Source organism: Bubalus bubalis, chromosome 3, assembly GCF_019923935.1.
Source record: "Bubalus bubalis isolate 160015118507 breed Murrah chromosome 3, NDDB_SH_1, whole genome shotgun sequence".
NCBI classification, from domain to species: domain Eukaryota; kingdom Metazoa; phylum Chordata; class Mammalia; order Artiodactyla; family Bovidae; genus Bubalus; species Bubalus bubalis.
In genome coordinates, this window is record NC_059159.1 from 42,180,350 (window position 1) to 42,204,966 (window position 24,617).

Sequence of the window (24,617 nt, forward strand, 5' to 3'; positions counted from 1 at the left end):
TACAAAACTGTGATTGGTCTCAAGTGCAGCTCGGACAAACACAAAGCGCATTTTAATGTAGTATAAATTGAAAAGTGAATGTATGGAGATGCAGTCCACCATTCATATAAAGACGCTCAGTTTCTCTGTCTAATTAGAGCCCCTCAGTGAACCAGAACTTTCTTTTACACAAGTTATTAGGGTAGAAGGAATTCTTTCTCTCAACATTACAATGGAGAATAATTATCCTTTGTTTTGTAAATTTCACCAGGTGATCTCCAACAGCATCTCCAAGCAATGTTCATACTACTTCGCCCAGAAGACAACATCAGGCTGGTAAGTTAGTGGTATTATTATAACTTTCTTCTTCAAAAGGCTAAGATAGCAAACATTAAACAGTCGTTTTTATGTCCCAGCACAGTGCTGGGAACTATGTGGACTAGAAAAGAAGAATGACATCAGCAAAGAGCTTAGAATGTAATCGGGGATGTGAGCTAATCTGAAATGATGTGAAATAATTTGATGATCCAAGACTTGCTGAGCACGAGTTTGTGAGTTACTGACCATAACTCACACATTCTGAAGCAGTGATGCTCAAACTTCAGAGTACATCAGAATCACCTGCAGAGCTTGTTAAACTGCCGTTTGCTGGACTCCACCTGAAGAGTTTGATTTGGGGAGAGGGAGGCAGTAATATTTATGTTTTTAGCAAGTTTTCAAGTATTGCTGATGCTGCTGGTCCAGGAATCACACTTTGAGAACAACCCATCTAAAATCCATAACAGTCACTTGCATGTATTGAAAATAGAAATTTGTGGATCGTTTCCAAAAATTGTGAGCTTTGGTAGAGCTAAAGCTGAGATCGATCACTCACTTTATCTTCTTCTCATTAATAAAATTCCAGAGTTGGGATTGCACCTCTAAATGTTAAAATAATTTCAACCACAAGAGACTTGAGAAAGCATAAGGGAGCAGTTAGGAAGGCTGAATTGGCAATTAATTTTTTTTCTTTGCTGCTAAAATATGCAGCTTCAGCTGCTTTACATTTATAAAGTATAAATTCAAAAAATGTAACTGAAGCCTTTGAATGAATTCAGAGTTCAAGTGATAAGCCATTTTACAGCAGTTGTTTTCAATTGTTGCAAACACATAGTCATTATGTTTCAGATTATTGAGTGAGTCATCTTCAAGAAAATGAGTGAATACATTGTGTGACTTTGGACAAATTAGCACTTTTCTAACTGAAAGAAGTATTTGTAGACTCAAAGCAAAGCCCTTTGTTTTGAGTTAAATTTGAAATGCTGAAACTCTCATCCTGGGGATTGTGCATAAGGTTAAAAGTTTGCTAGTCAACTGAAAGTACTGCTTTTATTTTTTGAATAATTCAACAACAAATAGAGGCACTAAATCTCACATTTTGCTTTAGCATTGAAAATAGGACTAAACTAATTTTTCCTCCAGGAAAGCTCTGCATTGTAAATACAGTCTTAAGCATTAAATTTAGTACTTAGGAAAACTGTAGCTGATAAAATGAAGACAGTGGTTTTATAGTACTCTTACAGATTATCAAAGACCCATTTAATTAAAAAAAATAGACTAGGAAATTAAGAACTTTCCTAACATTTAAAGTAACATTAGCTACTGTTTTTAACTAGAACTGAGGTTCTGGCAAGGTACTACTAGAAGGCGTCTTTGAGTAATTTGCAGGAGAATTTAAGAAAATGAGTTTTTTGGTTTTGTTATATAGTACATTAATTTTTTTTTCCAAAAAGAAAATGTTTTGTCTTTAATCAGACAGTACAGAAATTCATAAAGAACAGAGTAAAAAAAGCACTTTGTATCCTGTACCCCAAGAAAATCATTCTTAGTGTTTGGATGAGTATCCTTCTAGTCTTAAGTGTATGTGTAAGAGTATGTGGAAGGACTGATGCTAACACTGAAGCTCCAATGCTTTGGCCACCTGATGTGAAGAGCTGATCCACTATAAAAGACCCTGATGCTGGGAAAGATTGAGGGCAAGAGGAGAAGGGGGTGACAGAGGATGAGATGGTTGGATGGCATCACTAACTCAGTGGACATGAGTTTGAGCAAACTCAGGGAGATGGTGAAGGACAGGGAATCTTGGCGTGCTGCAGTTCATGGGGTCACAGAGAGTGGAACTGGACTTGGCAACTGAACAGCAACAATGTGTCTGATGCTCTGCAATCTGCTCTTCCTGAACTGGGGCAGTGATGAAAACAGCCACATTTCAGTGTCAGAAAACCTTGCAGTCCACCTAAAGCATGATCTCTGCAGTGCTGACAAGCAAAAGTATAAAGTAATTTAAAACTTATTTCTAGGTTGTGTGTGCTTATAAAGGTGACAGTGGATCACAGAAGACTTGTCAATGGTTGACGAGACTTGGGGGAGGGGCAGTATAGGTTTGAAAGGCTGCTCAGTTCTGAGCAATGATAAAAAATGCATTATTACTGACCTTTATAACTGTTAAGTTTTCTACACTTGATCTGAGCTCAGAAATGAAAAGAAAAAAAGTGTGTCATGTCAGATAATGCCTTTTTTTTTCTTTTTTGAAATAGAAAGCTAAAAATATAAATGTTTTATAACCTGCTTTCATCACACTTTCCTGTGGGTATCTTTCCATGTCAGTAAATAAACCTGCTTTTAATGACTACACCAATATAAGTCCTAGAGTTGTTTTTTTTATTTTTTAAGAATTTCATAGAGACTTTTAAAAATAATAAAATCCAGAGACTCCGTCAAGCTCTATTCTTTTGAAGACAGTGTTCTTTGGTCTATTAGCGTCACATCTGAAGTCTATTTTAATTTTAGATATTAACTTTGCTTTGTTCTTTTGGCTAGAAATTAATATTTACATAGTTTTGAAACCTTTCTTTCTGACGGACTGGGTGAGCTGCATGTCTAGGCGTTGGGACTTTATATGTGGCTTCCCTCCGGGTAAACACGGCATGCAGGGGCGTGGTGTAAGACTTGGGGGAAAGAGATTAAGGGTGCACCGTAGGCTTCAGGAGGGGTATTTCCTAACTTGGATGATGCTGAGGAGGGAAGTTATTGTATCAGTTCTTGAACTGCTTGTAATCAGATAAAACATTTAAATGAGGGAAGTTTTAACATTCTTTGATAGATGAGCTTTAAGAACAGTGGGGTTCTTATCTCTCAAAAAGTGTCCTGAGATGACTTCTCAGACCTAGCATTGCTGGATCTGGTTCTCCTGAAACTTGTATTAGGATTCCAAATTTAGCAGTAAAGGGACTTTCTTAGAGTACTTTTCTCAGTTGCTATTGCTGCCACCTTTTAAAATCCAAAATGCTATTTTATTTGGGTAATTAGAGTAAGCCTCGGTAGTATCCTTTTCAATGAGAGCTTCAGTTAATCAAATGCATTCTAGTCATTGTCTTATTCAGGCTATCTATTCCATGGAAGTTCTGGAAACTGAGGAAATACTGGAATTGCAACCAGTTCTAATATTACAGTATTATCTGCAAAATGCTATTTTTAATTATATTTCTCTGATTGGCTTGATGAATTCAATTATTAAATATTGTTAAATTCCCTCTAACAGAGGAGTGAAATAGATCTCAAACCAGGGTGGGTATTAGGTTTTTCTTTATCCTGTGGCTCTTACATTTTAATTTAATTCCTTAATCTAGAATCTTGAAGCTTACAGGGAATTTTGAGGCCTCAAGTTGACTTGAGGCTTTGCAAAAAAAATTATAATTATAAAAAAAATTTAATCTTATCCTTCTAGTTAGGACATAGGTATTAAATTAACATGATGGCTTCCTGACTCCCTGATTAAAGCTCCATTTCTGCTTAGTAAAAATTTAGTAATAGCTGTAGGTACCATGTAGAGGGCCATGATCAAATCCCAAGACCTCTAAGTGCAGTTCTTCCATCTAAGAAGCTGAAAATGGAGTGAATCCGTGATGTGCCAGTTGTTGTTGTTTAGTCGCTAAGTCATGTCCAACTCTTTTGTGACCCCATGGACTGTAGCCCACTAGGCTTCTATGTCTGTAGAATTTCCCAGGCAAGAATACTGGAATGAGTTCCCATTTCGTTCTCCAGGAGATCGTCGCAGCCCAGGGACTGAACCCATATCTCCTGCATTGGCAGGCGGATCCTTTACCAGTGAGCCACTAGGGAAGCTAGTAACTCAAGCCTAAATCAGAGTGAGATGACTGAGACCTTTCCCATTAGGTTTAGGATCTTCTGTTATGGTTAGACAAAACAAGGGAGGGCCAAACATTTGAAATGCTCTTTATATTTTAAATAGACACATAGATAAACAAATACACACCTCATTTGTAAAAGAAACACAATTAATGTTTTATTTGAATATCACAAACTTGCTAACTTGGCCTGGTAACTTACATAATAGGTAATGTTTATGGAGTTTGTTTGTTTGTTTTTACTTGTACTGGCTTCCGCTTAGCTAGTCAGTCCCCACTAGTAGATGTAGAAGTTGTAAATAAATGACCAGAAGCACAGTTCAGTTGTCCCCATCTGCATGTGAGCCTTTCCAGAAATCTTCAGAGCTTTGACAGCAAAAAAGGCCTCTAACATACATATTCAGGAAACTGAACAGTTAGGGCTTGCCAAAACAGGCCCAGGTTTAGATATATAATAGTATCTAGGTATGTAATAATACCTGAGACCTTGTTTATTAGAAATTCTAGTTTACTTGCGCCAGGTGTTTGGTTAATTTAATATTTTGTGTAGTGTTTCTAGAATCTCAGCGTCTACGCTGCCTCCCAGTCCTCATGTGCATCTGCTACTGCCCATTACTCTGTGTGTATAATGCTCACTTGATCTAAGCCCATGGGACTAGACCTTTGTCGGTCTAAATATTAGTTACCTCTTAACTTCTCACAGGTGAATTTGGTTTGAAATGTTCTGTTATTTCATGGAACATAAAAGTCAGCAGTACAGCTCTCTACCTGCTACATGGAGTCAGAATGGTGGGAATTACATTCTTGGTATATGAGCTCTTACCAGAAACAAGCTTAATGTAGCTACTCTGGTGTCTGTGCTCACAGGTAGCTTTTCATCGGAGAGTCAGAGTGGAGGCAGAAAGACAGCCAGGAGCGCCTTACCTCTGCCTTACTAAGTGGGTCATTTGATGGCTCTTTTTTTTTTTTCTTTGCCCGTGAGACCATCACCACAGGCTATGCTATGGACATATTCATCAACTCTGATTGTTTCCTCCAGAGACTTCCCTGGTGGGCCAGTGGTTAAGAATCTGCTTTCCAATGCAGGGGACATGGGTTCAATCCCTGGTTGGGCAACTAAGATCCCACATGCTGTGCAGTGTGGCCAAAAATAAATAAAAGTTCCCTCCAACCCTCCCTCCTTCCATCTTCTTCCTCCTCCTTACAATGATGATGATGGCGACAATTAGCAGAAGACCTACCCTCTAAGCAAATTTTTTTAGTAGACTTTATTTTTTAGAACAGTTTTAAGTTCACAGTAAAATTGAGCAGAAGGTACAGAGACTTTCCACACACCTTCTATTCCCCCTCATGCATAGCCTTCTCCATTATTACTGTCTCCCACAAGAGCTGATTACAATTGATGGACCTGCACTGACACATCGTTATTATCAAAGTCCGTGGTTTACATAAGAGTTCACCCTTGGGTGTTGTACATTTTACAGGTTTTGACAAATATATAGTGACGTGTAGTCCACCACTTTAGTATCATACAGAGTTATTTCACTGCCCTAAAAATCCTTAGTGCCCCTCTAACCTCTGGCAACCACTGATCTTTTTACTGACTCCATAGTTTTACCTTTTCCAGAATGTCATAGAGCTGGAACCATACAGTAGATATCTAGGCTCTTCTTGTTGGCTTCTTTGCCTTAGTAATGTGCATGTAAGATTCCTCCATGTCTTTTCATGGCTTGACAGCTCCTTTCTTTTTAACACTGAGTAATGCTTACTCCTTGGAAGGAAAGTTATGACCAACCTAGATAGCATATTGAAAAGTAGAGACATTACTTTGCCAACAAAGATCCATCTAGTCAAGGCTATGGTTTTTCCAGTAGTCGTGTATGGATGTGAGAGTTGGACTGTGAAGAAAGCTGAACGCCAAAGAATTGATGCTTTTGAACTGTGGTGTTGGAGAAGACTCTTGAGAGTCCCTTGGACTGCAAGGAGATCCAACCAGTCCATCCTAAAGCAGATCAGTCCTGGGTGTTCTTTGGAAGGAATGATGCTGAGGCTGAAACTCCAATATTTTGGCCACCTCATGCGAAGAGTTGACTCATTGGAAAAGACCCTGATGCTGGGAGGGAGGGGGCAGGAGGAGAAGGGGACGACAGAGGATGAGATGGCTGGATGGCATCACCGACTTGATGGACATGAGTTTGGTTAAACTCCCGGAGTTGGTGATGGACAGTGCGATTCATGAGGTCACAAAGAGTCGGACACAACTAAGCGACTGAACTGAACTGAACTGAATGTTCCATTATCTGGGTGTACCATAATCTATCCATTCACCTACTGGAGAATATCTTGTTGCTTCCCACTGTTGGAAGATCTTAAAGTAAAACTTGGGCATCATGTCCTCTTACTCCAGATATTTAAGAAAAAGGTATAACTAACAAGGCCCTTATCATGCTGACAGTAAGCTCTTAATGTAATCCAAGACCATGTGCATATTTGAATTTTGTGAAGGCCCTTTTAAAATAGCGTAATTTTGACAAAAATAATATAAACTTCTGATATTTGAAACAAGAAAATCTTATAGTGCATAATCTGTAAGAGTTCAATAGAGCATACTCCTCTGGGATATTAAGCTTTGCTTCCTATTATAATTGTTGGTGGGACTTGGATCTGTGAGTCACAGATCACGTTCCACTCTTAGGTCAATAGAACATGCCAGGGTAATTGTTACTATTATAAATTATCCTGACAGCAAATGTTTATTGAGCATTTAGTATATGCCAAGCACTGTACTTCACATGCATTATTTCATATGATTCTTATAACCCAGCAGAATACCTGTTATTATATCCCTTCCAAATAACTTACTGAAGGCTTCGTAGTTAATACATGAGTTGGAATTTAAATTTAGGTCTCCTAACTATGGCTCTGCTGTCTCCCTGAGTATACTTTAAAATGGTGATATAAAAAGGGTTGAATGATCTTAAATTGATCTTGTAAATTTCTTAATTTCCAGGCTGTAAGACTAGAAAGTACTTACCAGAATCGAACACGCTATATGGTAGTGGTTTCAACTAATGGTAGACAAGACACTGAAGAAAGCATCGTCCTAGGAATGGATTTCTCCTCTAATGACAGGTATGATACCTCAAATGGGAGGATGGGATAACCTCTTTTTAAACCACCTACTCCAGTTACCTTTTGAGTTATCACAGGAACATCTTATGCAGTTCTACCTCTAAAACGTTCCGTGTGTAAAACTAGAGAACATCAAAAGTATCTTAGACACACAATCTTTAGAGACAGAATTGTTTACTGATGTCTTTGGTTATGTGTCCCTGATTTACCACTGTTCCTTACTCTCATCTTTAGGTGGTAATGATATAAAGAAAATGGTTTAAAGTTCTATCTCCAAGGAGGAAAAAAAAAAAGGCTTTTCTTTGCAATCCACTTTATTTTAAGCCATAATGACTCACTTGGTGATTCTGGGGCACACATCCTTTGTGATTTTGTACCAGTAGGTTCTGGGGGCAAAGAGAGCCCACTTTAATTCTCGTCTCTTACATCCATGGCCTTACACCTTGCTTCTGTCAGATGTCACACTTCCTTTTTTCTTCTTCTGAGTTAGAAAGAAGGGGGGAAGGATGATTTCTAAAACTCAAAACAGAACCTTTTATAATATTCACCTTTGACTTTAGCAGCACTTTACATCCTAAGATTAAAGATATCACACAGAACCTGGCTCCTTTGTGCCCTGAAGGTTTGTCACTTTCTTTTTTTATCTTCCCACTTTTTCTGGAGAAATCTTAGGAAGACTGTGGAATGTGGCTGCTAAGCAGATCTTTGCACTGTAGATAATAAGCCTCAGGAAATCCTGCCAGATGTCTCAAAGCGTGGACTTCCTGGTTCAGGACTAGAGTGCAATTGTGGAGTAGCTAGGGGTGTGACCCAGGCTGGGAGAATTTAGCCACAGAGAACAAAGAAGACTGAGAGCTCTTCTCATTGTCCTGATGTTGGAAGAAGGGGAAAAAAAAATCACACTGTCACCAGAAAGATTTTCGAACTAGTGTTTACCTGAGCTTGAACATAGCAGTCAGCCTGAAAATGATTTGTGGGTTCACCAGGATCACAGGGCCAGAGTCGTTGCCTTGTGTACCACTTACAGCCTTTAATTGTAATACCCTGAAATTACACAGGATTGAAAACCACATTTAGGAAGCTTTTTCTCCTGCCCGGTTTTAACCTCTTCTGTTAGCTAAGCAGCAGATCTTTCAAGATGTATTCATCCTGTAAGAATACCTATCTTGCCGACATTCATTAGTATTTTAAAACCTCTGCCTTGGGTTTTTATCTTTCTAGATCTGTACTGTCTAGTATGATAGCCACTAATCACATCGTAACTATTTAAATAAAATTAAATAAAACTAAACTTTCAGTTCCTCTGCCACGACTAGCCACATTTCACACGCTCTAGCTCTATGTGGCTTGTGGCTTGCGTGTTGAACAGAACATTTCCATCGTCACAGAAAGATCAGGTGGACAGTGCTGCTCTCCACCTTACTTCCTTTCTTTGGTTCTCCCTGAGCACTCCTTTGGAAGTCCCATAAAACAGGAACTGGAACTGGGTGACACATCATTTGCGTCTTGCCCGAGAGAGAGGCGACAGCTGCAGATTCTTCTGACCCAGAGTGTGAGGGGTCAGGTGTCCAACGCTCTCTCTCTCTCACTTTGTTCTGAACATCCCCAGAAATCATAAAGAATGCTTATTAATGTGAGTGTCCAGTAATTTATCCTCAGTAAACTGCATCTGTCTTTGGTAATAGTCCTGCCTGAATCATATCTGACCAACAAAAGAAAATTTTCATTTACGGAAGACAAAATGTGATAAGAAAAGCTAGAGAAACTAGTTTTAATTCGGTTTGGTAAATTTGATATTATGAATTATTCCCCTACACCCTCTGTTTGAATGAGCTTAAATAGTAAGAAAAATGCTACCTACTTCAGAATACCATTGCTCAGGTAATCTAGTATCATTTCTGTCTCAGTTGCTGTTTAAGGAACCTGTATCCTTTTGTATCTGAGAATACAAAAAGTTAATGTTTCAGGACAGTATTAAACCAGAGTGGAACCCAGAATGTTTATGACATGTTCATTCAAAGGATTTTCAAAATCTATTACAGCCAATTTATTTAGCCTCTTTATAAGATCTTTAAGTATTGTGTTACAGTTTATGTAATAAATTTTTTAATAAAAAGTATAGCTTTAATTTCCAAATTGCATTTGATGCATATTTCAAGTTATAAAAGAGCTTTATAATGTTTTAATTTTTCCTCATTCCACCAATACCTTGAAATGTCTGGTACATGGAGGTACTCAATAAATATTTTTTAATGAGATGAGTATCTATTAAAAGAAGTAACTATATTTTAATGGAGAAAATCACATGTGACTCAAGATAAACTAGATAAAAATACTAGATGTGCCTAATTCAGGCCTCTCTTTCCTGTCATGTGATGAATCTACTCCTTAATGTAAAAACACATTCTAACCTGAATACAAGCAGAAAACGTGATGTTTGGTTCCTGCATATCATTGTCACTTGTCTAAAGTTTAACTGGTGTCCGGGCACGAGCCCATGGATCACACTCCTTTGAACCTTTGATACCTGGTTTAGTTACTTAATTTCTCGATTTCTCACTAAGCTATTGACCCTTCATATACTTGTTGCTAGGACCTAGTTAAGCATTTGCTTAAAAAAAAAAAAAAACTTACTCTAAAAACTCACTCAACCTTGAGAAGCCATTTTCAAAACAGGTTTTCTCTGCACCCATCTCATCTATTCAACAAAAACAGTGGTAGAGCTGTCTTCCTCCCTCCAGGGCCTGGCACAAGAGCTGTTCAGGAGTTCAGGCCCGAGGTTACAGTGTGCATCAGCTGTTCAATCTTGATCTGAATCTCCTACTCTGGAATCACTAGTGGCGTTGTGAGCAATACAGGCCAGCAAGTGCGGTGCACATTAGATGCAGCCCAACGAGGGGACAGCCTCCCTTAGCCCTGCAGTGACTCCAGCGATGGAAGTTCCACGTTCCCTGTATTGTTCTTAATGCATTATCATGATGTCCCCCTCCCTGCCCTACCAAAATCAGTCTCCGTTTTATTAGAGCACCCACTACAGATTTATATTCAACATTTGTTTTACATGACAACATGGTCATATGTATTTTTCACTTAAATTTCTTTTTTCACTTTAGTGCTCGTTTCGGCAGCACATATACTAATATTGGAACGATACAGAGAAGATTAGCATGGTCCCTGAGCAAGGATGACACGCAATTTCATGAAGTGTTCCGTATTTTTTTAAAAAACATATATTAAAAAAAAAAAACATATATATATATATTTTTTTATTTTTCACTTTATGTTAGATTTTTATGATAACCCTATGAGGTTCAGGCTTTGGTACCTGCATTTTAAGATGAAGAAATTAAGGCTAAGAAGGGTTAAATAACATGTCAAAAGGAATTGAAATACTGAAGGAGATTAGGTTCAGATCTTTTGACATAGTATAACTAACTGCTCAATAAATGGTAGTTGTTACGTTTAGGCACTATTGCACACATTTTTTTTTTTGGTGTGTTATCTAATTTAATCTTCAAAACAGCCCAGTAAAGAAGGTATTTTTTATCCCAGTTTTACAGATAGGAAACTGGAGCACAACACAGTTAATTATACGATTAATGTCAGAATCCAGATTCCAGAGCCCCTCTGACACCAGAGCCTGTGTTCTTAACCATCCTTCACTGTTCCATCTCCTACATCCAGTGTTCTTTCTCCTATATCATGCTGCATTTCTAGATATATTGGCAGGGAGAGAGTGTGGGAGCCTTTGGGAGACTAGATTGAAGGGAAAATGGCTTATGGCAGCCTTAAGGAGAAGTGACAGAAGTCTAAGGTAATTATAGTTGTCCAGAGAAGTGGTGTGGTAGAGACTCAATCAGGAGTCCATGGTTTCCTATTCAAGCCTGTTCCACTAACTTAAAACTAATTTCCTTCCTGGAATAGTGTGTAATTTAAACAATATTTTAACATACGATCCTAGAGCTACCCCTTTGTTGGTTGTTGAGAGTCCTGTTCACTCTGTATTTCAGCAGTGCTGTTTCAGTGCATAGCCACCAAGCACTGTTTTATTCATTTAAATGGCAGTGTGCCTATTTTGTCTCTCTAAGCCATCAACAATTACTTTTCCCTTTTAGACTACTGAGTATATTCTGGCATTTAATAAATCTATGTAAACCTCGGAATTAAAATTGAGCAAATCACATTCAGAGATCTGCAGTAACCAGCAGTAGTTCTTGGTATTAGAAATAATTCTTAGAGTTGACTTGGGAGCTGTAATCTTGGGCTGAGCCCTGCCAGTAGCGCATCAGCCATCACCTGGTCTTTTCAGATAGCGGCCATGGGCAAGACAGCAATACAGGAAGCTGAGTCAGTTAAGTTTTCTTTGTTAAATATATAAGTATCTAACTAACAAATATAGTTAGTTATATAACAGATACTAATATAAGTACCTAACTAACTGTTTAAACACCTATTTAAAACAGCTTCTGGCACATACATTGGATTCATTGTAATATGTTAGAAATTTCTCCACCTATGTTAGAATTTAGAACTTAGGGACTTATCCTTTGTGGTGAAAGAGTTAAAAAAAGAACTGCTTCCTAGGGTAATAGAAAGTAACTTACGGATTATTTCTTGTCTTGCAGTAGCACTTGTACCATGGGTTTAGTCCTGCCTCTCTGGAGTGACACCCTAATCCATTTGGATGGTGATGGGTAAGAGCTTTCCCTTTTTATTCTCCTACAGAAAGCCAAGGGGTGGGGTTCCATCTTAGTGCCCATTCATTCAGCTGAATGGGAGGCCCATTGTACCCAACTGAACTGTCATATCAGCAGCTCAGCGAGTCCTTTTAAACTCCTGTTTTGTAAAGTAGAGTAAAAATACAACTTGCCAGAACCTCTCACTTCTGTTCTTCTGGGCTGACTATGGTAAGAATCCAAACAAAGACGAGCTAGTCTGTTGGCTCACTCTTTAGTCTGAGCATGTGGGACTGTTGCAATGCTCTCCCGGAGGATGATATGTTCTGTTTCAAATAACCTCTCACTGCCTCTGCCAGCTGTCAGCCTACAGTATAACCCATTTCTGTGCCAGTTCTTTCCAGTGACTCCCCACCCCCACCTCCTGGTGTTTTTAGAATTTGTCCCCAAGAGACCAAGATGTTTGCTCCAGTTTATAATACCGGGGTCAGGTTTACTAAGAACCCACAAGACTTCCAAGTAGAAATATACAGCAGAACAGTTTGTCCATAGCTACAGCTGGGAAATGGTATGTAATTCCCTCACTCCAACGTGGGAGTCCACTCATGTTGCTTGGTAGATAAAATCAGACAGTTTGTTGAAGGACTTTTCAGTCAAGTCCTACTCCAGTTAACTTCTGCACAAAGTACTTGATACCTTCTACTGAGCCAGCAGTTGCTAGCCTAGGAAACAACCTTGAAAACTCACAACTGAAATAACCTACTCTCACTTAACGGATTTTTGTTTCATTCTGTTTTCCTTAGTGGGTTCAGCGTCTCGACAGATAACAGAGTTCACATATTCAAACCTGTATCTGTGCAGGCAATGTGGTAAGAGGACTTTTAATATCTCTACAAAAGTTTTTTTTAATATGTTACTGAAACAGTATTTTATGAGAAATTGTATTTGAAATGGAACAGTTCTTTATGAAAATGTCCAGTGATCTGTTTGTGTGTATAGGATATTGTGTGATTTGTTTGTGTGGCCATGATAGTTAAAGATGTCCTAGAAGTTCAGTTTTCAAATGATCACGATGGAAGGCCTTCAGCATTGGTGAACAAGTGAATCCATAGCCAGTCGGATCTGAGCTTTATAGGGACACATTGACTCAGTTAGTTGGTAGCCATCTAGAGCTGCATCTAGAACATTCATGACTGTGCATTAATTTCCCCTTTCTTCAGGAAATCAGGTATAGCAGTGATGGAGTTACATTATATATCAATGTTTCCATTTAAATTGTTGGCAGCTGTTTGTTACACTATTTATATAATGCACATAAATTCTAGAAAAAACACTGTAGTTGTTAATAACCCATCAGCTGATGTACTGACACTTCTGGGGTTACTTACTGTGTGTGTCAGGCATTGAGTGCTCTACATAAGGATTACATCTAATCATCACACCAACTCCCCAGAATAACATTATTAGCTCTTTATGATGGGTGAGAGAGGTCACATAACTGGCCTACGAGTATCTCTTACATTTAGACAGAATAGACTCTTTTTCTCTTGTTCTGGATTATCTAGAAAAATGATCCAATATAAGCAGGGAGTGATGTGATTCTTAAGATTCAGAGTCATCCCCCGGTCAGGGATTCGAATTTCAGTCCCTTGTTCAGTTGCCTGTTCTGTAGTGGAAGTCCCCATGAGGAGCAGAATGGGCAGAATGCAAGCCAAAGGAGAAATAAAGGAGCCTGAAAAAGACTCCAGGGAGATCACTTACCCCTGAATAACTGGATTGATAGGCTTGAAGTGGGTGCAGTCCTAAAAGAGAGTCCACTGAACAATTAAATCTTATCACCTCATACAGTAATTGAGATAGGACAGAGTTTCAGGTCATGTGTTTAGACCAATTTTTAGTTTTAGGCCATATTTCAGTGATAAATTTCTCATAGAAAAACTCATAACCTCTTTTGACTAAGATTCAGTTAAAAGCAACTGACCTGCAGTTACACACTGCTGTATTCAAAATGGATAAATGACAAGAACCTATTGTATAGCACATGAAATTCTACTCAATGTTATGTGCCAGCCTGGATGGGAGAGGGGCTTGGGGAAGAATGGATACATGTATATGTATGGCTGAGGCCCTTTACTACTCACCTGAAACTACCACAACATTGTTCATCAGCTGTACCCCAGTACAAAATAAAACATTTAAAGTTTGAAGGGGAAAAAAAAAGCATCTGACCTGTACCAAACAAAACCCAACAGCCTAAGTCCCATAAATGCAGTGTTCTCAGCTATATTTTGGGGAGGGATACAAAGCAGTCTTAATTCTTTAGGATTCAAGTAGTTCAAGCTTTGATGTTTTAAAGTAGACCGACTAGTCCTAGCTCTGTTAGCTTATTGCAGAATAAACTTTTTTTGGTGTACCACATGGGGAGTAGTGAACTGAAAGTCACAGGAAAACAAAAAACCCTAGTAGATGATGTGTGAATCAAAGCAGCGTTTAAACCAGGTGTTTCCTTCACAGGAAGGTGGTTACTATAGCCTCTCTCTCCTGTACACAGCTGAAATACAAGGTGGCTGTGCCTTGAATGTGTTTTAGGGTTCTTGTACCAAATACTTGTGGCATATGCTTTTGAAGCATGTGTTTCCTGGATGAAGAAAACATGCATTGAATATCCTGTATGTTGCACTAAGCTGGCTTTTACTTTAGAATATGTGTTCATGCTCAGTCGTGTCCAACACTTTTTGTGGCCCCTTGTGCTGTAGCCTGCCAGGCTCTTCTGTCCATGGGATTTCCCAGGCAAGAATGCTGGAGTGGGTTGCCATTTCCTCCTCCAGGGTATCTTCCCAACCCGCACGTCTCCTACACTGCCGGTGGATTCTTTACCTGCTGAGCCTGCGGGTGACTAGAGACTTGAATCTGTGTAATGAAACTAAAATTTGCTGAGAATTCGGCTTCAGTTCAGTTCAGTCGCTCAGTCGTGTCCGACTCTTTGCCGACCCCATGATTCACAGTACTTCAGGCCTCCCTGTCCATCACCAACTCCCGGAGTTCACTCAAACTCACGTCCATCCAGTCGGTGATGCCATCCAGCCATCTCATCTTCTGTCGTCCCCTTCTCCTCCTGCCCCCAATCCCTCCCAGCATCAGGGTCTTTTCCAATGAGTCAACTCTTCGCATGAGGTGGCCAAAGTACTGGAGTTTCAGCTTTAGCATCATTCCTTCCAAAGAATACCCAGGACTGATCTCCTTTAGAATGGACTGATTGGATCTCCTTGCAGTCCAAGGGACTCTCAAGAGTCTTCTCCAACCCCACAGTTCAAAAGCATCAATTCTTCGGCGCTCAGCTTTCTTCCCAGCCCAACTCTCAGAATTTGGCTTAGTTTGAGTAAAAGGAAGCATTTTAAAAGATTCTGTGATTTTGTTCTTTGGAGAAAATCTAATTCCCTAGTAGAAATGGACTGGCATGTTTTCCCAATCAAAATTGGTCATAATTTTATTTTTTAATGTACATTATATGAGGTTGACAAGGATTCAAGAAACAGCACTGTCATAGCCTCACTGATGGGAAGATAAACTGGAGTGATCTTTCTGGAGAGTGATTTGCCAGTACAATTTACCATTTTGTATACCCTTTGACATAGTGATTCTGCTTCCAAGAATATATCCTGAGGTAATAATCAAGGGTGTGTGCAGATTTTTAACTGTTAAGAATCTTTATCAGTTGTTCTAATAGTATCAAAAAAATCGAAAGCAATTTTTAAATGTCTAAAAAAACTAGGAATCAATTAAATTCCAGTACATCCATGATTCTAAATATGCAGCCATTGAAAATTATCTAGTTGAACATTTATTGACGTGCAAAAATGTTGACAACAAAGTATAAAGTAAAAGAACAAACTAAATGGTATGCAGAATATGATCATGTCTTTATTTTAGATCTCTGCAGAGACAAACAGACTGGAAAGATCTATACTAAAAGCTTAACAGTTGTTATTTCTGGATGGTCAGATTATAGGATATTCCTGCCTTTTACCTCAGGTCCCTACATTTTCTAAAATGAGCATGATCATATTTGTTATGAAAGAAGAAACAGTAAAAAGGCATTTTTAAGCAAAAGATATAAATAGATTGGCCACAGAGTTCTCTCATAATGTCCTTTTCCCTTAGGAAAGAGATATTAATTTATAGTTAATAAGGCATTTCATTCAACAAATTTTAACTTTGAACTAGAAGGCGTTTTGTTTTGCTTTGTTTTTAAAGAAGGCATTCTTTTAGGCTCTTGAGATACATCAGTAAACAAAAACATAGAAAGATGCCTGCTTTGGGGTAACTAACTTCCTAGCATTTCTGGCTCAAGTTTTTCCCAAGTATATAACCAAAACAATATTTTTCAGTTTTGTTTACCTTTCTTGAGTTCCTAGATTTGGAGTCAGAGATCTAATTAGTCACAGAATAACCAGAGCTGTTCTTAGAAAGTAGCTCAAGGGTATGAATAAATGGCTTAAAGTGACTAGGGGACTAAGGCAGCAAGAATGACAAACGTCACTAGAGCAGCACATCCTGGACATAGAAGGACTTGTCCTCAAAGCTTAGGGACATCTGTCTGTGTGATCTTTGTGGAACCTCTAAGAATTATAGGGAATATATGCTCTACGTGACCCTGTGCCAAGAGAAACAAATCTTTGTGTAGTAAATGAAGTAGATCTTTTGAGTTCTCTAGTGATACGGGCCATAGCATGGTTCCAATTATAGCTGTATAAAACCATAACTATATCTAACTTGGCCTCCCTGGTAGCTCAGCAGTAAAGAATCCACCTGCCAATGCAGGAGATGCAGGAGACGTGGGTTCAGTCCCTAGGTTGGAAAGATCCCCTGGTGAAGGAAATGGCAACCCACTCCAGTATTCTTGCCTGGAAAATCCCATGAACAGAGTAACCTGGTGGGCTATAGTCCATGGGGGTCACAAAAGAGTTGGACATGACTTACCAACTAAACAACAACAGCAACAAATGTCTAACTGTATATATTGTGAGCTCATGGTGAGCTCCACAGGTACTTGGACCTATTTTCCACTGGTAGGTTGTCAGTTCCCCTCCACCCCACCACCACCTTTATAATGCATCATATTTTTCAGCAAGAACTGTCTAGTTGATTGCTATGAATAGATAATATAGTATTATTATAATCAGAATCAGAGAATCTTGATTTCCAAGCAGTAGATTCTCCAGAGGCCCAATTCTGTAAGATTTTAAAATTGGCAGAGTTTGGGGTATACATGGATTACTGGCCTTTAGGTATCCCCACAGGTCTCCAGTCTCACTTCCCAGCCTATCTTTCAGGTCTGCACTGCAGAGTTTACACAAGGCTTGTGAAGTGGCCAGAATGCATAACTACTACCCTGGCAGCCTGTTTCTCACCTGGGTGAGTTACTATGAGAGCCATATCAACTCAGACCAGTCCTCGGTCAACGAATGGAATGCTATGCAGGATGTACAGTCCCACCGACCTGACTCTCCTGCTCTCTTCACAGACATGTAAGTCATCTTGCTGGGGATCCCAGATGTCCCCTCTGTTAGGTTCTCAGGGGTTTGGAAGCAACATGTTGCTCCCTTATCTCTCCTCTTAGGGAATGAACCTTAAGAGTGATACTAGTCATTGTTGACACTACACATCTGCCACACAAAGAACCCTGTTCTTTCTGTTGTATGTAAAGACCTAAAGAGTCTCACACCTGAGCACAGCGGAGTCTCCACAGTTAAGGACTGCAGTACCATAAAATCCCATTAATTCCGATTCCACTAATTGGAAATTTGAGTTTAAAGGAGTTCGGCTGAGCTCTTGTCTTTGCATTATCTATAAAAGAAGCATTTGCTAAGCAAGTTAATGACATTGAGAAGCTTTAGCGCAGATGTTTCTAAACACTTCAGAAAACGTTTCCAGTCAATTTAAAAGAATACTGACATTTTAACTGATTTCTGTTAAGATTTTTTAGAATACATTTTATAATTTGTGTTTTAGCCCCACATTTGACTTATCAGGTCTGTAGATTTTTTATTAAATCTCCCTGCTGTGCTGTGAATTGGATAAAGACCTAAGTTGAAGCTGATGTTTATTTCCTTTTAGTTAGGTCTGTGTGTTGAAACTTATGAAAATTTTTCATACCTAGTTCCTGCTTTCGTAATTAATCAGGATGTTTATTTTGCTCTGAATTGATCTTTCTTCACCTCCAAGGTATTTTCTACATCTGGGAAAGAAGAGTAGCGACTTACTAAAAGGATCTTACACCCCTTTGCCTTCAGATTCCGGAAGTGACACCTAAGCAGTGCATGATTTTTTTAAAGGCTTAATTTTGATAAGAAATGCTTTTTTTACTAGAAAAAAGTGAAATTTCCAAAAATCGTGTGCAGGGAATAGTCATTAAAAAAGTGGAAACTTTTCTGTGTAGGATATGATTGGTACGAGGGTCAGTTAGTACTGGTAGCTCTAGTCCCTTCAAGATTCCACAGTGACTAAAAAGATAAGCATAGTATGGCCTTCAGAATTGGGGGCCATGTTTTATTGTTGTTTTGGTTTTGGTTTTTCTATTTTGTTTTGTTGTTGTTGTTTTGGACATGGCACACAGCTTGCAGGATCTTAGTTCCCTGGGGTAGAAGCTCAGAATCTTAACCACTGATTGCCAGCAAAGTCCACATGAGCAGTGTTATTGATTTACTCTTTATGACTGGTTGATGGGTGTCAGAGGAACGGACGTCTCATCTGGTTTATAAACAGACACTTTGAATCAGAGAGAGAAAACCTTTTCATTTTTCCTGATTTTATTAGAGAGAATTTGAAAATTACAGCCCCAAAAAAGGAAGAAAATGAAATTGCCCATAATCTCTCTCTGCTAAGTCGCTTCAGTCGTGTCCAACTCTGTGCGACCCCGTAGACGGCAGCCCACAAGGCTCCCCCGTCCCTGGGATTCTCCAGGCAAGAACACTGGAGTGGGTTGCCATTTCCTTCTCCAGTGCATGTAAGTGAAAAGTAAAAGTGAAGTCACTTAGTCATGTCCGACTCTTAGCGACCCCATAGACTGCTGCCCACCAGGCTCCTCCATCTATGGGATTTTCCAGGCAAGAGTACTGGAGTGGGTTGCCATTGCCTTCTCCAATCTCTCTCTATCCTTGAGCAAAAATAAATAAATAAATATGTAAATTATAGTCACTGGCACATGGTAAAGACCCATCAAATGTTAATTCTTCGTATGTACAATATAACCACAGTTTTAAGATACGTTTAGTAAACAAGTGTCTGTCTATAGTAAAAGAGACAGAGCTGTAGGTCAGAGTACTAATAATGATAGAAGGATTTTCAGTGATTTTTATCTTCTTTCTGTATATATGTATTTTCCAAATTTTTCTTTAGTGAAATTGAGGGAGAAAGTATGTTTGTGATATAATGCCTTTTCCATTCCCTCTTCTTTCCCAAGTTGACTAGAAGAGCCTTAAAAAGAATGCTGAGGATACAGAGAATGTATGCCAAAATGGACTTAAGTGCTCCACTGTGAATAAAGTTTATATTATGAAATCCAAGGAAGGTTGAGAAGGGAACATAGGTATATGGTGCCTCTGGTGTAGGTCAAATGTTATACTAGGCACTTCATCCATAGTATCTCATTTAATTCTCATAAAAACCTCATGAGACAGAGAGTATTACTGTTCTTATTTTATAGAAAAGGAAACCAGGCTCAGTGAAAGAAAGAAATTTGTTCAGGTCATATAAATAGTAAGTAGCAGGGCTGGGGTTAAAACCCGGGTGTGGACTTCCCCTGGTGGTCTAGTGGTTAAGAATCTGCCTGACAATGCAGGGGACACAGATTTAATCCCACATACCATGCAGCAGCTAAACCCATGCGCCACAACTACTGAGCCTGTGCTCTGCAACAAGAGAAGCCGCTGCAATGAGACGCCCTCACACCACAACTAGAGAGTAGCCCTTGCTTGCCACAACTGGAAAAAGCCCACGAGCAGCAAAAATAACTAAAGCCAAAATTTAAGAACACAAAACAAGCAAAAAAAATGTAAAAGAAAAAACACCCAGGTGTATTTGCTCCCAAACACTCTGCCCCAATAAGTGTGAAGGATTGGGAGAAAGGCTGCTAAACTAGGGAATCGAACCCATTGCACTCAGGTGCTACAATTTGTTTTTTTTAAGACCAATGTTTATTTTTAATAGACTGAAATGTGTAACTCTCTACCATTAACTACATCTAGGAAAAGTGGTGGGGAGCATGGTTAAGCATTTTATTCCTGGTCAAGACTAGGGTGCTTGAGCTGATTGACAGAGGAATGGCATAGGTGTTAGCTATACTCTGCGGGGTTCATGAAAAACTTAAGAGTCCAAGTGGTAGGGAACCCCAAGGTTGTGGGCTCAGAGCATCCATCTTTGGAGATTATACTGAAGCTATTTTTGCAGCCAGTGATAAGGCTGTAGGCAGCAAAGGCAGGCAGGATGCCTGAAGGCTTAGTCCATTTCCATCTCCAAATAAGGAAGTTCAGAATGGATACCTTCTTGAGTAGGTAGGAGGGAAGGCAGAGGCAGAAAGAGCTCCCTGTGAGCCCCACTCAGATGCTGCATCTTAAGGAATAATGCTTTTAGAGAGAAACATCCAGTTATGTTGAACCAGTATCTTTCTAGTAACTGGAGAATCAGCCTCCTAGTTTGATTTCATAATAAAGTTCCAAGGGAAGTTTTTATTTTTAAGAGAGTTGGAAGACTAATGGAAGCAGCATTATCCTGCAGGTAGAGTGTTAAGCTGGGCAAAGAGTTCTGGTTCTCTTGCCATCGTAAGTGACGGTTGGCATAGCGTTTAACCTCTCAGTTGTTTATTTCCTTTATCTGTAAAATGGGGATAATAATTTCACAGAAATACTGCAAGAGCTTTTGTGAAAAAGGAAAATATTTTGGATAGGGTACTCTAGGTAGTTAATTCTTGAAATTCATTTTGGAAGAGAATTTGCTTCATTGAAGAAAGCAGAAATCACTCTTCTCTCTTTCCCAGTCATAGCAACAAATGATCAGCACTGGGTGGCATTTTTAAGCTACAAAAGATGCAGTTCCATAGTAGGTCATACCCAGCTTGGTTTTCTAGCTCAACAAGCGGTGCTGAAGGTTACTTGATGGAAATGGTCGTCCATTAAAGTACTATACTCAGTGTAGCCTATTTGTCTTTACTCCTTCTTGGATCTTTATACATGAATGTATTTATGGGCTTTTAGACATGTACAGTCTCTTCAAGTAATAATTTCTCCCTGTTACATTCTATACATTCTGAAAAGAAACTTAAAATATCAATTTCTTTTTTCCCTGCCTCCAGAATATAAATTTAAGAATAACAAAAGGAAAAGCCTGACAATTTGGAAACATAATCAAATGACACATTCATTAACTTGGTCAATTTCCTACCTAAGAAAAATCACCATTTCTCTCTTCTCAGACCAACTGAACGTGAGCGGACAGAGAGGCTAATTAAAACCAGATTAAGGGAGATTATGATGCAAAAGGATTTGGAGAATATCACATCAAAAGAGGTAAGAGACCTTGAGTCCTCATTGTTCAAGGCTAGAGGTAGATTAATAATAGGAGGAGGGGTTGGAAATGGTGATCGATTGAAAGTCCAGAGGGACCATTCAGAGATTAGTACAGTTATGTCATCTCTGTTTCAGATACGAACTGAACTGGAAATGCAAATGGTGTGCAACTTGCGAGAATTCAAGGAATTTATAGATAATGAAATGATAGTGATCCTTGGTCAGATGGATAGCCCTACACAGATATTCGAGCATGTGTTCTTGGTAAGTCTTCGGGCCGATTTAAAGGGGTGTGCCAAACCTCATCTCTGCCAACTCATAGGGGACAATTATCAAATTTTATTATACTTAAATAAAATGTAGCTTATGTTAAAAACAAAGGTAATAAATACCCAAACGTCATCACTTCCTAATTATTTGACTACATTTTACTGTTATCTATGCTCTAAAGGTTATTTACGTCTGTTGTGAGGTGGAAAGGTTATATAATGGTATGCTTCTGCTCATTTCTTCCCAGTTACTCAGTGACAACAGTTGACTATGGTGGGAAAATTTACACCAAGGAAGTTGGCAGATGCTACAGATCAAGCCTTTTCTCCCCATGGGTGGTTAAAGATCTCATGCTGTTGGAAGTAATAGTTAGTCACAAAGCAGACCAGTCCAGTGTATACAAATAGAATGATCCTTGGATGTCACTCTTTCACATCTGCCAAATGGGTCTAAGGTCTGATACATCTGAACAGAGCAGAAAACTACCTCTAACAGAGACTATTGAACTTTCAAAATATTTGAAACCCTGCAGCTACGTTTTCAGTCCCTCAGTTACTTTTTGATTACCAAATCTTCAGTGACTTAAAATTGTTCTTGATGGTGCTGGACATTCAGTGACTTGTAATTAGCCCAAGGAGAGGTCTCTGACAGATGGATTAGGAAAGATTCTAAAATCCCAAGACCGATTTATCTCCCAATTGTTAAAGGTTCTTGTTTTCATCTGTACATGGTAGTGGGAACAAGGATACACAAGGATAATTAAAGTCAGTGGAGAACACCAAAACCTCACTTTTATTTCCGGTTCTCACATACTTTGGCTAAAAATGCTAACAAGGAACTAAATTGATTGGTTTGAATTTCACTTCCTTTCTCTGAGAAGGACATTTGTGAGCTGTGAAATGATTAGAAGCTGGGAAACAGGGAAGAGGAATAAATGCTCAGGAACTGACTAAACTGGATCATCTCACCCTGAATGAGTTTGTTTCACCCAGCAGTTAGACTTCATGCCATTGAAGGCTTGTGCCCTGAATTAACTTGTTGACACTTTGGAGAGTGTGTGCTTGTCGAGTGATTCATGGGGTGTATAGCTATGAAATTACTCATGAAAAGCTGTGAGCTGGGAGGGGAACTGCTTTTCCATTACTTTAACTTGACCAATGTGTGTTACCACTTCTGGATATAGATCATATGGCAAAACTGTCATTGACCTTTCCATTTGTGTAGCACCTGGCTCTGCTGACTTTTGTATGTAATTCTATGAGGGTTTAAGTATTCCCTGTTCTTGTATCCTTGGAAAGAATTTTTTGGGTTGTCCATAGAAAACGTATGAGTCATTCATTCAAATGGACCCTGCCCCCAACTGTCTCCATGTAACATGACTAATTTTTGTGACAGGCAAGTGCCTGTAGCCAAAAATAACTCGTTAGAAAGTGACCAAAGCTATAAACTTGGAGTTGCTTTTCCACTGAGCTTGAATCTTAATACCTAAAAGGATGCAGACATGATAAATGTCAAATTCAGTCACTATCTAGCTGTTTAATTTCAGACATACTTCCCTGTGTTTCAGATGCCACCCTCTTAAGAGCTACCTTCTCCTTTCCTCTTCTTCAAATGTTACTATTTTAGGACATATAAATACATGTTAATAGTACTTTAAACAGAAAGAACAATCCAGTTCTCCCCAAATTAGTCCCTAATCAGCTAGAAAGGCCTTTGAGTATTTGTATCAATAGATTCATTCTGTTATTTCATGATTATTGGCATAGTCTTCTGTCTTGGGTTTTTCTCTTACTACAAAAATAATTCGATTTCATTGCAAAAAATTTTAGACAACTTTAGAAGACAATAAACGACATTTAATCAACACAAGAGAGATAAACACCATTATCCTTGCTTATATAATACTGCCTTCTAGCTCTTTTTTACTTTTTTAATATATATCTATGTGCATATTTTTGAAAAAGGGAAAATGTATTCAGCTTCAGATATAATTCTGTTTTCTCGAAATGGACATGCTCTTTGCCTTGTGAATATTTTTCTTTTGGGGGGCAATTTTCGAACTGGAGAGTTCTGAAATTTAACTCTTATGCAACAAAATAAGTGCACGAACAGGTTGTCTAAACATCTTATTGTACATCTTCCTTCATGGCTTCCTCCCTTTGTTTGCATCGCCACATCCTGTGTCCAAACCCGTATCTCTTCTCCAGTGAGTCTGTGCTCCGCTGGCTTTCCCAGCAGTTGACTTGGAAAAAGAGGTCTTATCCAAACTGCAAGTGGTGGTGTTAATTTTCTGCAAAGTCATTTCGTCTTGTTCATAGCTGCCATGCCTGGAGTGCAAGCAGACTGTGTGGAGGGAGGCAGCAGGAATTCTCCCCTGCCTTAGGAAGAATGCTCAGCTCTGTAGTGCACTCCACAGAGATGTTTATTCAGAAATGTGTCCAGCTGATATTGAGAAGAAAAGTATAGAGCATAATTTAAAGAAAAACCTGCTGCGAGAAGACAGGGTTGATTGGTTGGAAGCCAGGGTATTTCCAGAAAAAGTTTTTCCCCACCCTTAAGAGTGTACTACTCCTCTGAGTTGGAAGCCTTTGCCCAACCAAATCTCAGTATCAACAGCTCTCCTGGAGGCTGTCCGATTTGGCTGAGAAAATGCTAGATGTGAACAGAGATCCTTTGCAGAAAGGCCATCAGCTTTCTTAGTTAAACAAGGGAAACACGGAACTATTGGACAGGCAACCAGTAGTTTTCTTCATGAATAAAAAAGTAGTCAGAAGTTTACCACTGATGGTTATCTTTTTCAAGATTTGACA

General features: G+C 39.0%; 1 protein-coding gene and 3 non-coding genes across 8 annotated transcripts in view; all 4 read left to right on the forward strand.

Moving 5' to 3' along the window:
• The window catches only part of SSH2 (slingshot protein phosphatase 2), a 246,847-nt gene that overhangs the window by 192,049 nt on the left and 30,181 nt on the right, over positions 1-24,617 (forward strand). For 4 of the 5 annotated variants that reach the window (XM_025280956.3, XM_025280960.3, XM_025280958.3 and 1 more), the window contains 7 exons: positions 251-315; positions 7,177-7,298; positions 11,924-11,992; positions 12,778-12,843; positions 17,308-17,502; positions 21,444-21,537; positions 21,673-21,801. In XM_025280956.3, the coding sequence (XP_025136741.3) occupies positions 251-315; positions 7,177-7,298; positions 11,924-11,992; positions 12,778-12,843; positions 17,308-17,502; positions 21,444-21,537; positions 21,673-21,801 (740 nt within the window). The remainder of the gene's footprint in view (positions 1-250; positions 316-7,176; positions 7,299-11,923; positions 11,993-12,777; positions 12,844-17,307; positions 17,503-21,443; positions 21,538-21,672; positions 21,802-24,617) is intronic. The other variant, XM_025280957.3, reaches the window with a different exon arrangement.
• Positions 2,203-2,282, forward strand: LOC112584138. The gene has a single exon (XR_003108482.2). It is a non-coding gene; the product is annotated as a small nucleolar RNA U2-19 (small nucleolar RNA).
• Positions 2,422-2,492, forward strand: LOC112584134. The gene has a single exon (XR_003108479.1). It is a non-coding gene; the product is annotated as a small nucleolar RNA U2-30 (small nucleolar RNA).
• On the forward strand, positions 10,411-10,517 carry LOC112584044. Its single transcript, XR_003108403.3, has one exon. It is a non-coding gene; the product is annotated as a U6 spliceosomal RNA (small nuclear RNA).